At 38.5% G+C, this 13,977-nt stretch overlaps 1 protein-coding gene across 5 annotated transcripts in view; it reads left to right on the top strand.

Annotated features, from left to right (window-relative positions):
• Positions 1-13,977, top strand: part of GOLGA4 (golgin A4) — a 114,388-nt gene that overhangs the window by 42,471 nt on the left and 57,940 nt on the right. For 4 of the 5 annotated variants that reach the window (XM_007191480.3, XM_007191479.3, XM_007191477.3 and 1 more), the window contains 4 exons: positions 1,569-1,616; positions 3,255-3,311; positions 12,586-12,684; positions 13,628-13,757. In XM_007191480.3, coding sequence (XP_007191542.2) covers positions 1,569-1,616; positions 3,255-3,311; positions 12,586-12,684; positions 13,628-13,757 — 334 coding nt within the window. The remainder of the gene's footprint in view (positions 1-1,568; positions 1,617-3,254; positions 3,312-12,585; positions 12,685-13,627; positions 13,758-13,977) is intronic. The other variant, XM_007191478.3, reaches the window with a different exon arrangement.

The raw sequence follows: 13,977 nt of genomic DNA, 5'->3' as shown, positions 1-13,977 counted from the left end.
CAACTTTTTTCTTTAAATTTAAAAAAAAAAATTTATTTTTTATTTCTATCAAAGTTAATAATGGTCCTGAATTTTTTTGTTTAGATTTATGTTATTTTCACTAACCCATGGCTTTTAAGTTTGAAGCTCGGGCAGCCATATAGTTAGTATTTAAATGTACAAGACACTGTGCATTTTATGTTTATGGTGTCATTTAATTTTGCACCATCTCTGTGAAGTAGATATTTATTAGCTCTGTTTTGCAGAGTAGAGATTAAAGACTCATAGAGAGTTACTCATAGAGATTAAGTAACTTGCTTATAGTCACACAGGTAGCAGTTGACAGACTCTGCATGGATTCTAGGTCTTCCTGGTTGTTTCCGCTATTCTGTACTACCTCAGGTAAAGCTGTGAGGCTTTTTAGGGATGAAAAGAGCCCATCATCTTTGTCTCCACCTTTCCTTGCTACTGTAGGTACCTAGGATGGTAGTGCTGTAAGTGCCATCTGATTGTTGTGTTACTCTTCCACTCCCACTCCTCCCCCACCCCTCACCCCGACGTTGAGTACCGGTTTCCTAACTGGTCTTAAGTAATAAGAAGGGGAGGATCCTGGTTTAAGGCCGAATTTTGTTTTTTTACATCCTTATCCCTATCACTGGACTCGCCTTCCATTGCTGCCTGCCTCTTGACTCAAGACATCAGTAGACACATTGGAGGGCACACAGCAGCCTTCCAAGGAAAGTGGCAAGGCCAGAATCGGGAGTGCTTTCTCCTGAAGCTGCAACCTGTCTCTTCAGAGCCCACTAGCACCTCTAAAGTGGGTCCAAATAATGCGGTGGAGCCATGTGCTTAGCCTTCCGATGAGAAATGCTATATAATTTATAGGTTTAAAGGTTTATTACTCTGTAATTTCATCAAGTTTTGCTAGAATGTTTAAATATCATTTTTAGGTTAAATGGTTAAATATCTCTTTAGGACCTGACATAGCAGTTTTCCTCTGTTGGTTGTGAGTTGCTTCCCTTCAGATTTTCATAGAGCCGCAGTCACAGGTCCTACACCAGAGGAACTTTTAGAGATCAGTTACATGGTCTGTTACGGCCCAAAGCAAAAAATCACCTGAGGAGCTAGTCAAAACACACATTGTTGTCTCTCCGCCCTCCCTCTGCTTCTCATTCAGTTAGTTTGGGGTGGGGCCCAAGAATTTCTATTTCTAGCAGGCTCCCAGGTGATGCTTTTGCTAATTGTATTGATCTGTGACCACAGTTTGAGTAGCCTTTAAGCAAGTTGTCTCTAATCCCCACCTATAAATTAGGTACTGAAATTTAAAGAGGTGTGTGTGTAAGGTGAAATCAAATGGAGATTTAATATCTTTCTTTATAGAGTCATTACATTTTATTTTTTAGAAATATATTTCCTATGTTATTTAGTTTCAACTGCATATACATCTAATTGGGTTGAATTGTCTATAAAAGGATTGCTTTGATTTATTTTCTGACTTTCATAATGAGATGTTTTAGCAGAGTTTAGAATAATTAATTGCATTTATGTAGGAATGACTGATGTTATTAGTGACTTTTTCTTTATTTTAGCTTGTTACAGCTTATCAGACTCTTCAGAGAGAGAAGAAAAAGCTACAAGTAAGTGATTTGTTGGCTGTTATATTGATTCATATATAATTTTAAAAATAGAAGGGATCTTTTAATAAGATAGTTCTAACGCTCACTTTTAATAATTTTTCATATGACCAAAGTATTTAAGCTGTTTTCCCATTGGGGATTTTGATAAAGAGAATGAGTGAGAAATCTCAGATATTTAACCTCTGGTAGGGATGGGCTTCCTTGAGTTCTGGATCCCTGCAGTGTGTAAGAGGTTTGGATTTAAGGCATGTTTGCCTCGTTCAAGCATCTTGCCTCGTGTGCCAGTGTGCAGGCTGCATCTTTGTTTTAGTGGTAAAGAGATGTACAACTTTGAAGCTTTCCCTTCTACTTTTTAAAAACCTGCAGAGATCTCTGTTTCATATTATATCAGGGTCCAAAAATAAGCATCCTCTCTACTTCCTGAGGCTGCTGCTTGTAAAGCCCTTGGTTAAGTGTGTGGAGAGAAGAAGCTATTATAGCTCTTCTGGTGACTCACCTCCACACCTCTATGTCATCCTGTTCATGACTGGAAATTTCCCAACAGGCATCTCAGGTGATACTTCACATGTCAGAGCTAAGGGGAAATACCCACTCCAGTTCACATGATGCTGTGTTATTTATAAAATGCAGATAGTCTTATTTTTTACAATAAAAGTCATTTAAAACAGTTTAGCGTCTTGTCCCATTTAAAGACAGTAATTATATAACCAGAAAGTTATTTGTAAAGTGAGATTTGGTAAAATTAATTTCCCCGTGTACATTATTTTAAAATACCGAAGGGCTTCCCTGGTGGCGCAGTGGTTGAGAATCTGCCTGCTAATGCAGGGGACACGGGTTCGAGCCCTGGTCTGGGAAGATCCCACGTGCCACGGAGCAGCTGGGCCCGTGAGCCACAACTACTGAGCCTGCGCGTCTGGAGCCTGTGCCCCGCAACGGGAGGGGCCGCGATAGTGAAAGGCCCGCGCACCGCGATGAAGAGTGGCCCCCACTTGACGCAACTAGAGAAAGCCTTCGCACGAACCGAAGACCCAACACAGCCAAAAATAAATAAATAAATAAATAAAATAAAGTAGCTATAAAATTTTTAAAAAAAAATGGTAAAAAAAATAAAATAAAATAAAATAAAATACCGAATCTGCCATAAATATTAGTCTCCTTTGAGTACAACATTAAATTTTCTGGCTTTGGTCTGGAATATAATCAACTGAGAATGATAACACCAGTTACTTATTGCTGATTCAGTGTTCTAATGGTCCATAACAAGTGTGAAAATTAGATTATTACAAATAAAGTTTTTAGTTTAATATTTTCTTAAACATGTGGTCTATAGAAATTGGGGGTAGTTCCCATTTAATCCACTGTACTATTAATATTCCATAAATTCATTCTCAAAAGGTCATTTTATTCCTAAATTCTTTGAGTACCTTGCTTGTGTTCCTATGAATTGTCTTAACGGATTTTTATTTCGAGATGTACATAATTCTACCACTAGGTGGCAGTAGAGAGTTTTGGTTGCATAGTTGCAAAAGTAAAGGGTGTTGGAGATAAAATTCAATGATTTGTGATCTTTTAAACTTGCTTTTCACTACTATGTCATGTGGTTGTTTGAACCAGCTTCTTTTTCCTTTTAAATTAAAGGGTATATTAAGTCAGAGTCAGGATAAAGCACTTCGGAGGATTGGAGAGTTAAGAGAGGTAAGTTGTGACTAGTACTTTGAGAAGAGTAGCTCAATCTCTCATATTTATCAGAACTATTGTATGTATTCAGATAGTTTCATATCTACTACATTAGTTACAGTGAAAATTAACCAGTCTAAGCTACAAGAACAGGGATCAATTCTTATAGTTTTTATTTGTGTGGTTTCCCTAACATCTGTTGGTGGAATTACAAGCAGACCTAGTTTTTTTTTTTAACATCTTTATTGGTGTATAATTGCTTTACAGTGTTGTGTTAGTTTCTGCTGTATAACAAAGTGAATCAGCTACATGCATACGTATATCCCCATATCTCCTCCCTCTTGCGTCTCCCTACCACCCTCCTTATCCCACCCCTCTAGGTGGTCGCAAAGCACCGAGCTGATCTCCCTGTGCCATGCAACTGTTTCCCACTAGCTATCTATTTTACATTTACACATAGTGTATATATGTCAATGCTACTCTCTTACTTCGTCCCAGCTTACCCTTCCCCCTCCTCGTGTCCTCAAGTCCATTCTCTACGTCTGTGTCTTTATTCCTGTCCTGCCCCTAGGTTCATCAGAATCATTTTTTTTTTTTAGATTCCATATATATGCTAGCATACGGTATTTGTTTTTCTCTTTCTGACTTACTTCACTCTGTATGACAGACTCTAGGTCCATCCACCTCACTACAAATAACTCAATTTTGTTTCTTTTTATGGCTGAGTAATATTCCATTGTGTATATATATATATATATATGCCACCTCTTATTTATCCATTCATCTCTTTTTTTTTAAAATTTATTTGTTTATTTATTTATTTTTGGCTGTGTTGGGTCTTCATTTCTGTGCGAGGGCTTTCTCTAGTTGCAGCAAGCGGGGGCCACTCTTCATTGCGGTGCACAGGCCTCTCACTATCGCGGCCTCTCTTGTTGCGGAGCACAGGCTCCAGACACGCGGGCTCAGTAATTGTGGCTCACAGGCCCAGCTGCTCCGCAGCATGTGGGATCTTCCCAGACCAGGGCTCGAACCCGTGTCCCCTGCATTGGCAGGCAGACTCTCAACCACTGCGCCCCCAGGGAAGCCCTTCCATTCATCTCTTGATGGACACTTAGGTTGCTTCCATGTTCTGGCTATTGTAAATAGTGCTGCAGTGAACATTGTGGTACATGATTCTTTTTGAATTATGGTTTTCTCAGGGTATATGCCCAGTAGTGGGATTGCTGGGTCGTATGGTAGTTCTATTTTTAGTTTTTTAAGGAACCTCCATACTGTCCTCCATAGTGGCTGTACCAATTTACATTCCCACTAACAGTGCAAGAGGGTTCCCTTTTCTCCACAGCCTCTCCAGCATTTATTGTTTGTAGATTTTTTGATGATGGCCATTGTGACCTGTGTGAGGTGATACCTCATTGTAGTTTTAATTTGCATTCCTCTAATGATTAGTGATGTTGAGCATCTTTTCACGTGTTTGTTGGCAATCTGTATATCTTCCTTGGAGAAATGTCTGTTTAGGTCTTCTTCGCATTTTTGGATTGGGTTGTTTGTTTTTTTGATATTGAGCTGCATGAGCTGCTTGTAAATTTTGGAGATTAATCCTTTGTCAGTTGCTTCATTTGCAAATATTTTCTCCCATTCTGAGGGTTGTCTTTTCATCTTGTTTATGGTTTCCTTTGCTGTGCAAAAGCTTTTTAAGTTTCATTAGGTCCCATTTGTTTATTTTTGTTTTTATTTCCATTTCTCTAGGAGGTGGGTCAAAAAGGATTTTGCTGTGATTTATGTCAGAGTGTTCTGCCTATGTTTTCCTCTAAGAGTTTTATAGTGTCTGGCCTTACATTTAGGTCTTTAATCCATTTTGAGTTTATTTTTGTGTTTGGTGTTAGGAAGTGTTCTAATTTCATTCTTTTACATGTAGCTGTCCAGTTTTCCCAGCACCACTTATTGAAGAGGCTGACTTTTCTCCATTGTATACTCTTGCCTCCTTTATCAAAGATAAGGTGACCGTATATGTGTGGGTTTATCTCTGGGCTTTCTATCCTATTCCATTGATCTATATTTCTGTTTTTGTGCCAGTACCATACTGTCTTGATTACTGTAGATTTGTAGTATAGTCTGAAGTCAGGGAGCCTGATTCCTCCAGCTCCGTTTTTCTTTCTCAAGATTGCTTTCTCTATTCGGGGTCTTTTATGGTTCCATACAAATTGTGAAATGTTTTGTTCTAGTTCTGTGAAAAATGCCATTGGTAGTTTGATAGAGATTGCATTGAATCTGTAGATTGCTTTGGGTAGTAGAGTCATTTTCACAGTGTTGATTCTTCCAATCCAAGAACATGGTATATCTCTGCATCTGTTTGTATCATCTTTAATTTCTTTCATCAGTGTCTTATAGTTTTCTGCATACAGGTCTTTGGTCTCCCTAGGTAGGTTTATTCCTAGGTATTTTATTCTTTTTGTTGCAGTGGTAAATGGGAGTGTTTCCTTAATTTCTCTTTCAGATTTTTCATCATTAGTGTATAGGAACGTAAGAGATTTCTGTGCATTAATTTGTATCCTGCTACTCTACCAAATTCATTGATTAGCTCTAGTAGTTTTCTTGTAGCATCTTTAGGATTCCCTATGTATAGTATCATGTCATCTGCAAACAGTGACAGTTTTACTTCTTCTTTTGCGATTTGGATTCCTTTTATTTCTTTTTCTTCTCTGATTGCTGTGGCTAAAACTTCCAAAACTATGTTGAATAATAGCAGTGAGAGTGGGCAGCCTTGTCTTGTTCCTGATCTTAGAGGAAATGGTTTCAGTTTTTCACCATTGAGAACGATGTTGGCTGTGGGTTTGTCATGTATGGCCTTTATTATGTGGAGGTAGGTTACCTCTATGCCTACTTTCTGGAGAGTTTTTATCATAAATGGGTGTTGAATTTTGTCAAAAGCTTTTTCTGCATCTATTGAGATTATCATATGGTTTTTATCCTTGAATGTGTTAATATGGTGTATCGCATTCATTGATTTGCATGTATTGAGGAATCCTTACATTCCTGGGATAAACCCCACTTGATCATGGTGTATGATCCTTTTAATGTGTTGTTGGATTCTGTTTGCTAGTATTTTGTTGAGGATTTTTGCATCTATGTTCATCAGAGATATTGGCCTGTAGTTTTCTTTTTTTGTGACATCTTTGTCTGGTTTTGGTATCAAGGTGATGGCGGCCTCATAGAATGAGTTTTGGAGTGTTCCTCCCTCTGCTATATTTTGGAAGAGTTTGAGAAGGATAGGTATTAGCTCTTCTCTAAATGTTTGATAGAATTCTCCTGTGAAGCCATCTGGTCCTGGGGTTTGTTTGTTGGAAGATTTTTCATCACAGTCTCAATTTCAGTGCTTGTGATTGGTCTGTTTATATTTTCTATTTCTTCCTGGTTCAGTCTTGGAAGGTTGTGCTTTTCTAAGAATTTGTCCATTTCTTCCAGGTTGTCCATTTTATTGGCGTATAGTTGCTTGTAGTAATCTCTCATGATCCTTCGTATTTCTGCAGTGTCAGTTGTTACTTCTCCATTTTCGTTTCTAATTCTGTTGATTTGAGTCTTCTCCCTTTTTTTCTTGATGAGTCTGCCTAATGGTTTATCAATTTTGTTTATCTTCTCAAAGAACCAGCTTTTAGTTTTCTTGATCTTTGCTATTGTTTCTTTCATTTCTTTTTCATTTATTTCTAATCTGATCTTTATGATTTCTTTCCTTCTGCTAACTTTGGGGGGTTTTTTTTGTTCTTCTTTCTCTGATTGCTTTAGGTGTAAGGTTAGGTGGTTTATTTGAGACTTTTCTTATTTCTTTAAGTAGGATTGTATTGCTATAAACTTCCCTCTTAGAACTGCTTTTGCTGCATCCCATAGTTTTTGGGTCATTGTGTTTTCATTGTCATTTGTTTCTAGGTATTTTTTGATTTTCTCTTTGATTTCTTCAGTGATCTCTTGCTTATCTAGTAGCATATTGTTTAGCCTTTACGTGTTTGTATTTTTTACAGTTTTTTTCCTGTAATTGATGTCTAGTCTCATAGTGTTGTGGTCGGAAAAGATACTTGATATGATTTCAATTTTCTTAAATTTACCGAGGCTTGATTTGTGACCCAGGATACGGTTTATCCTGGAGAATGTTCCATGAGCACCTGAGAAGAAAGTGTATTCTACTGTTTTCAGATGGAATGTCCTATAAATATCAGTTAAGTCCATTGTGTTTAATGTGTCATTGAAAGCTTGTGTTTCCTTATTTATTTTCATTTTGGATGATCTGTCCATTGGTGAAAGTGAGGTGTTAAAGTTCCCTACTATGGTTGTGTTACTGCCGATTTCCCCTTGTATGGCTGTTAGCATTTGCCTTATGTATTGAGGTGCTCCTATGCTGGGTGCATAAATATTTATAATTGTTATATCTTCTTCTTGGATTGATCCCTTGATCATTATGTAGTGTTCTTCTTTGTCTCTTGTAACAGTCTTTATTTTAAAGTCTATTTTGTCTGATATGAGAATCGCTACTCCATCTTTCTTTTGATTTCCATTTGCATGGAATATCTTTTTCCGTCCTCTCACTTTCAGTCTGTATGTGTCCCTAGGCCTGAAGTGGATCTCTTGTAGACAGCATATATACGGGTCTTGTTTTTGTATCCATCCAGCCAGTCTGTGTCTTTTGGTTGGAGCATTTAATCCATTTACATTTAAGGTAGTTATCGATATATATGTTCCTATTACCATTTTCTTAATTGTTTTGGGTTGTTTTTTATGGGTCTTTTCCTTCTCTTATGTTTCCTGCCTAGAGAATTTCCTTTAGTGTTTGTTGTAAAGCTGGCTTGGTGGTGCTGAATTCTCTTAACTTTTGCTTATCTGTAAAGGCTTTAATTTCTCTGTCAAATCTGAATGAGATCCTTGCTGGGTAGAGTAATCTTGGTTGTAGGTTTTTCCCTTTCATCACTTTAAATATGTCCTGCCACTCCCTTCTGGCTTGCAGAGTTTCTGCTGAAAGATCAGCTGTTAACCTTATGGGGATTCCCTTGTATGTTATTTGTTGCTTTTCCCTTGCTGCTTTCAATATTTTTTCTTTGTATTTAATTTTTGATAGTTTGATTAATATGTGTCTCAGCATGTTTCTTTTTGAGTTTATCCTGTATGGTACTCTCTGTGCTTCCTGGACTTGATTGACTATTTCATTTCCCATGTTAGGGAAGTTTTCAACTATAATGTCTTCAAATATTTTCTCAGACACTTTCTTTTTCTCTTCTTCTTCTGGGACCCCTATAATTCGAGTGTTGGTGCGTTTAATGTTGTCCCAGAGTCTCTGAGACTGTCCTCAATTCTTTTCATTCTTTTTTCTTTATTCTGTTCCCTGGCAGTTATTTCCACAATTTTATCTTCCAGCTCACTTATCCATTCTTCTGCCTCAGTTATTCTGTTACTGATTCCTTCTAGAGTATTTTTAATTTCAGTAATTGTGTTGTTCATCACTGTTTGTTTGCGCTTTAGTTCGTCTAGATCCTTGTTAAATGTTTCTTGTATTTTCTCCATTCTGTTTCCAAGATTTTGGATCATCTTTACTATCATTAATTACTCTGAATTCTTTTTCATGCAGGTTGCCTTTTCGTCTTCATTTATTTGGTCTTGTAGGTTTTTACCTTGCTCCTTCGTCTCTAACAACTTTTTTTGTCTTTTTTTTTTTTTTTTTTTTTTGATGGCTGGTGCTGTATTCCTGTCTTACTGGTTGTTTGGCCTGAGGCATCCAGCACTGGAGTTTGCAGGCAGTTGGATAGAGCTGGGTCTTGGTGCTGAGATGAGTACCTCTGGGAGGCCTCACTCCGATTGATATTCCCTGGGGTCTGAGGTTCTCTGTTAGTCCAGGAGTTTGGACTCAGACCTCCCACCACAAGAGCTGGGGCTGACCTCCAGCCTGGGAACCAAGATCCCACAAGCTTCGTGGCATGGTAAAAAAAAAAAAAAGAAAGAAAGAAAGAAAGAAAGAAAAAAAGGAGCAGTACAATAGCAAAGAATAGAAGACAAAATAAAATTAGAAAGATAAAAAATATAAGAGGAAAAATAAAACTATGCTTGAAACAACTGCAACAAGGTAAAGTAAAACCACAACAGAACAAAGAAAAAAAAGGTGGGGGGGGGGGGTGACAAGCCAAAAGGAGAGATCATCGGTCGCTGGGGGTTCCTCCTGTCCCCTTAGGTGTCCATGGTCCCCAACCGGTGCCTGGTCAGTGCCCCAGTTGTGAGGAGACGCGAATTCTGTGTCCTCCTAGTACGCCGTCTTGAGTCCACCCCACCAGACCTAGTTTTATTGCACTTCACTTTATTATGCTTCAGAGATCCTGACTTTTTACAAATTGAAGGTTTGTGGCAACCTTGCATTGTCAGATGATGATTAGTATCTTTTAGCGATAAAATATTTTTTAAATTAAGGTTAGTTAGTACATTTTTTAAAAAGCAGAATGCTGTTGCACACTTAATAGATTATAGTGTAAACATAACTTTTATATGCACTGGGAAACCAAAAAATTTGTGTGACTTGCTTTATTGCAATACTTACTTTATTGTGTTGGTCTGGAACTGAATCCACAGTATTTCCAAGGTGTGCCTGTAATGATCCAAGAATGTCTTATTTAGCTATAGAGTATCATTTGCCTGCATAAACAGTCAGTGGCAACTTCTAAGGCTAACCTGTCCCTTCTGTTAGGTATTTCAGGATCTTTTTGTTTTTCCTAACCAACAATCTTTTTGGTGAAGTAAAATGAAAATTATCTTCATTGTAATTTGGGAGTGGTTAACAGACCTCTTGCAGCTGTAGTGGGGGTAGGGATAGAGGTGGTGAGAAATGGTCAGGTTGCTATCTACTTTGAGGGTTTGCTGATGATTGGACATGGGGGAAAAGAGAGGAGTCAAAATTGACCCCAAGAATTTGGGCTTGAGTGATGGCAAATGGTGGCATCGTTTGCTGAGACAGGGTATAGTGGGAGAAGATTAGGTTTGTTGGGAGAAAAATCAGGGTTTGATTTTGCCTGGCTTCAGAGTTTGGAAGTACTATCACATGGAAGAAGGATTAGATTTGTTCTTAGTGACCCCAAGGGTCTAATCAGAACTTCCTGAAAGTGGAAGGTAACCCCAGATAGTAGGGTCTAGTTATGGAGCTAGTGAAATCTCTATCATGGTGGTGTTGGACAGCTGGCTAGCTAGCCTGTGGGCTGTAGTCAGGATATAAGTTGACAGTTCTTAAGTTCTTTTATAACTGTGGTCTTTATTGTTTATGGAGTACTTATTGGTTGAATAGTCTAATGTAGCAGGAGGAGGGAGAAGGGGACATGATTAAAAGATGTTTCTGGGGAATTCCCTGGTGGTCTAGTGGTTAGGATTCAGCACTCTCACTACCATGGCCTGGGTTCAGTTCCTGGTCAGGGAACTGAGATCCTGCAAGTCGTGAGGCAAGGCCAAAAAAAAAAAAAGATGCTTTTGTTGTATCCAAGGACTTCTTAACCTAAGATGAGGAGATGAAAACATTCAAAACCGGAAAATCATATAAATTGAGAAGTTTTTGTGGGCTGGTAGGGATGCCATGTAACAGAGTCTAGTATGGTAGAACGTAGGAAATTATTTGGAAGAAATGAATTTTAAAGAAAGTAAAGGACTGCTTTGCTATTAAGGAGATGTGCAGCTGGTCCTTACTAAAGAATTGGCCTGTGCAGAGTCATGGGTGGGGAGACAGTGCTTTCCAGACTTTTGGATTTCAGAGACTGAGAAATTACCTTCCAGTTCCTTCCAGAAATGGGGGAAAGGAGACTTGTCATAGGGCTACTTTTATTTTTTTCAAGTGAGGACATTGAGAATAAGGAACCAGATTCTTCTATTGTCATTATTTCATGCAAGAAAGTTTTTTTTTTAATAATAAAAAAAATTAGGAAGGACACAGTCTCAGAATAAAGTACAGTTGTTTAGATGAAAGAAATTTAGATCTAAGAAAAACATGTCTTGACCTGAAGACCAGCATTTGGAGACTCCTACTGCCGGGGGAGGTCAAGCCAGGAGTCCGTAGTGAGAGGAACAGTAAATGTGCTGAGATCTTGGGACCATGTGGGTGTGGGGGAGAGTAGAGGACAGTTAGTACCTCAGTGTTTTGAGAATTAGTAAATTTGAAACAATTCAAGAAGAAGACGTTGCTTATAAGTCCTTGAAAGTAGTGTTTGAGGAAAGTTTTTTAGCAAATGTGTGAGGGATGGATTAAATCAGAGGTAGACTTGAGGTAAGAATTCTCTCTAGAAGGCTACTGAAGGAAATTAATCATCAAGATTATTAGAGATTGGGATTATGGTTTTGGATGTGGAAAAAGGACCTAAACATTGTAGAGAAAGTAATGAAAGAATTTGGTTATGTGCAGAGGTCAACAAAAGATAAGTAAAATGTGACTTTGAATATTTTGAGCTTAGAGAATTAGAAAAGTAGGAATCCCAGAAAAATTGTGGGGTTTTGATGGGATATCCACTATGTTCCAGGTGTTAATCTGCAACATTCTAATGGAGCAAGTGTAAGGGAGAAGCCCTGAGGACACAGAACTGAGCCCAGAGGGATATTTGCCGAGAGAATCAGTGAAGGGCACAGTGGAAACTCTGAGAGACAGGAATATAGGTAGGAGCCCTGAAGCCGCAGAAAGCAGGTACCTCAGTTGAGGAGGTGATTATTAGTGACTGGTGTAGTGGAGAGGTAAAGACCATTGGATTTAGTTAGGGAGGCTCATTAATGACTTAAGGAAAGCAGCATGTCAGGAAGTTGAAATTTCACTGTTTGGTGATCAAGTAGGTCAACCTTTTCATTTGAGGAGGCTTCTGATTTTGACTGTTGATCACTTTCATGTATTGGGAGGAGGAAGGTTCTATTGATTATCTATTTAGTATGTAACAATTCCATTTTAGATCAAGTGAATATAAGATAGCGCAAGCAGTAAGATGTCTTAAAGTAGGATAAAATTTTACCTTTATCTTAAGTAACTAATTTTTTTAATCCTCTCTACATAATTATCGATTCAGCAGTGATTACAGATCTATAAGTATACTTTTCTTCTTGGATTTTCATATTCTTTAAGGAACAGAATTATTTGTTGGGGTAAGTACTAATGTTTTAAACGCTGATTATTCTTTAATTATTGTTGCTCTTACCTTACCTTAAGACTAATGCAAATCTGGATTGATGAGTTTTTAAACTTTGAAAATTTCAGGTTTGTATTTTTTGTCTTATACTGAAAACTGCTTATGAATCCTTTACCTTTTAGGAGCTCCAAATGGACCAGCAAGCAAAAAAACATCTCCAAGAGGAGTTTGATGCATCTTTAGAGGAAAAAGATCAGTATATCAGTGTCCTTCAGACTCAGGTAAAAAAAGAAGTGTGGAATTTTTGAATAAAGAAAAATAAAGGGGTTTTGATGGGATATCTAATAGGTTCCAGATGTTTAAAAAATGGCCTTTTAAAACATCTATTTATTTATTTGGCTGCATCGAGTCTTAGTTGTGGCATGCGGGATCTTCATTGCAGCACGCAGGATCTTTCGTTGTGGCGCGCGAGCTCTCTAGTTGTGGCTCGTTGGCTCCAGAGCGTGCGGGCTTAGTTGCCCTGCGGCACGTGGGATCTCAGTTCCCTTACCAGGGATCGAATCGAACCCGCATCCCCTGCATTGGAAGGCGGATTCTTAACCACTGGACCACCAGGAAGTCCCAAAATGGCCGATTTTTAAAACTCTTTGCTTTTCCTCAATTAATTTTAAGGATAATTTTTTTTTTTTTTAAGAGTTAAGGGTCTGGCTTTTTTTTTTTTAATTTATTTATTTATGGCTGTGCTGGGTCTTCGTTTCTGTGCGAGGGTTTTCTCTAGTTGCGGCAAGTGGGGGCCACTCTTCATCGCGGTGCACGGGCCTCTCACTATCGCGGCCTCTCTTGTTGCGGAGCACAGGCTCCAGACGCGCAGGCTCAGTAATTGTGGCTCACGGGCCTAGTTGCTCCGCGGCATGTGGGATCTTCCCAGACCAGCGCTCGAACCCGTGTCCCCTGCATTGGCAGGCAGATTCTCAACCACTGCGCCACCAGGGAAGCCCCTTAAGGATAATTTTTGATTTTTTGTATCTTCTGGCTAAGCTATCATTGAAGATAGCAAATATCAAAATCAGCAGCATTAGGAGTAAATTTTTTATTTTGATTTCCCCCCTCCCCATTATAGCAAAAAGGGTATCTTTTACTCTATTCCTTCTCTGTTTCAAGGAAAGCACTACTGCCAAAGTTTCTCTTGTTTTTTTTCTAATGAAGGACATTTTTTTATTTTAGGTTTCTTTGCTGAAACAGCGGTTACGAAATGGCCCGATGAATGCTGATTTACCAAAACCACTCTCGCAGATGGAACCAGAGGCTGAAGGCGTCACTAAAGAGAACACAGATGGTGATGTAGAGCCAGTAGGTAAGCTTCAGCTTGTCAGAAGGTTACGTTAAAAACTAGAGGAGGATGGTGAGTGATTCTAGGGCAGGAAGTAGTAGACATGGGCTGAGGTAGAAGTTAAGTGTCCCTGACCCTAATATTTCCAGAAAGATTCAACTGAGTCAATTTTAAAGATCTTATTGACTTAATTAGACCATTCATGAATCAGGCAGTACCCCTTCTAGCAGATAGAAAAGAACTT

Source organism: Balaenoptera acutorostrata, chromosome 10 (assembly GCF_949987535.1).
Source record: "Balaenoptera acutorostrata chromosome 10, mBalAcu1.1, whole genome shotgun sequence".
In the NCBI taxonomy this organism is placed as follows: Eukaryota; Metazoa; Chordata; class Mammalia; order Artiodactyla; family Balaenopteridae; genus Balaenoptera; species Balaenoptera acutorostrata.
This window is presented reverse-complemented; position numbering and strand designations above follow the sequence as displayed.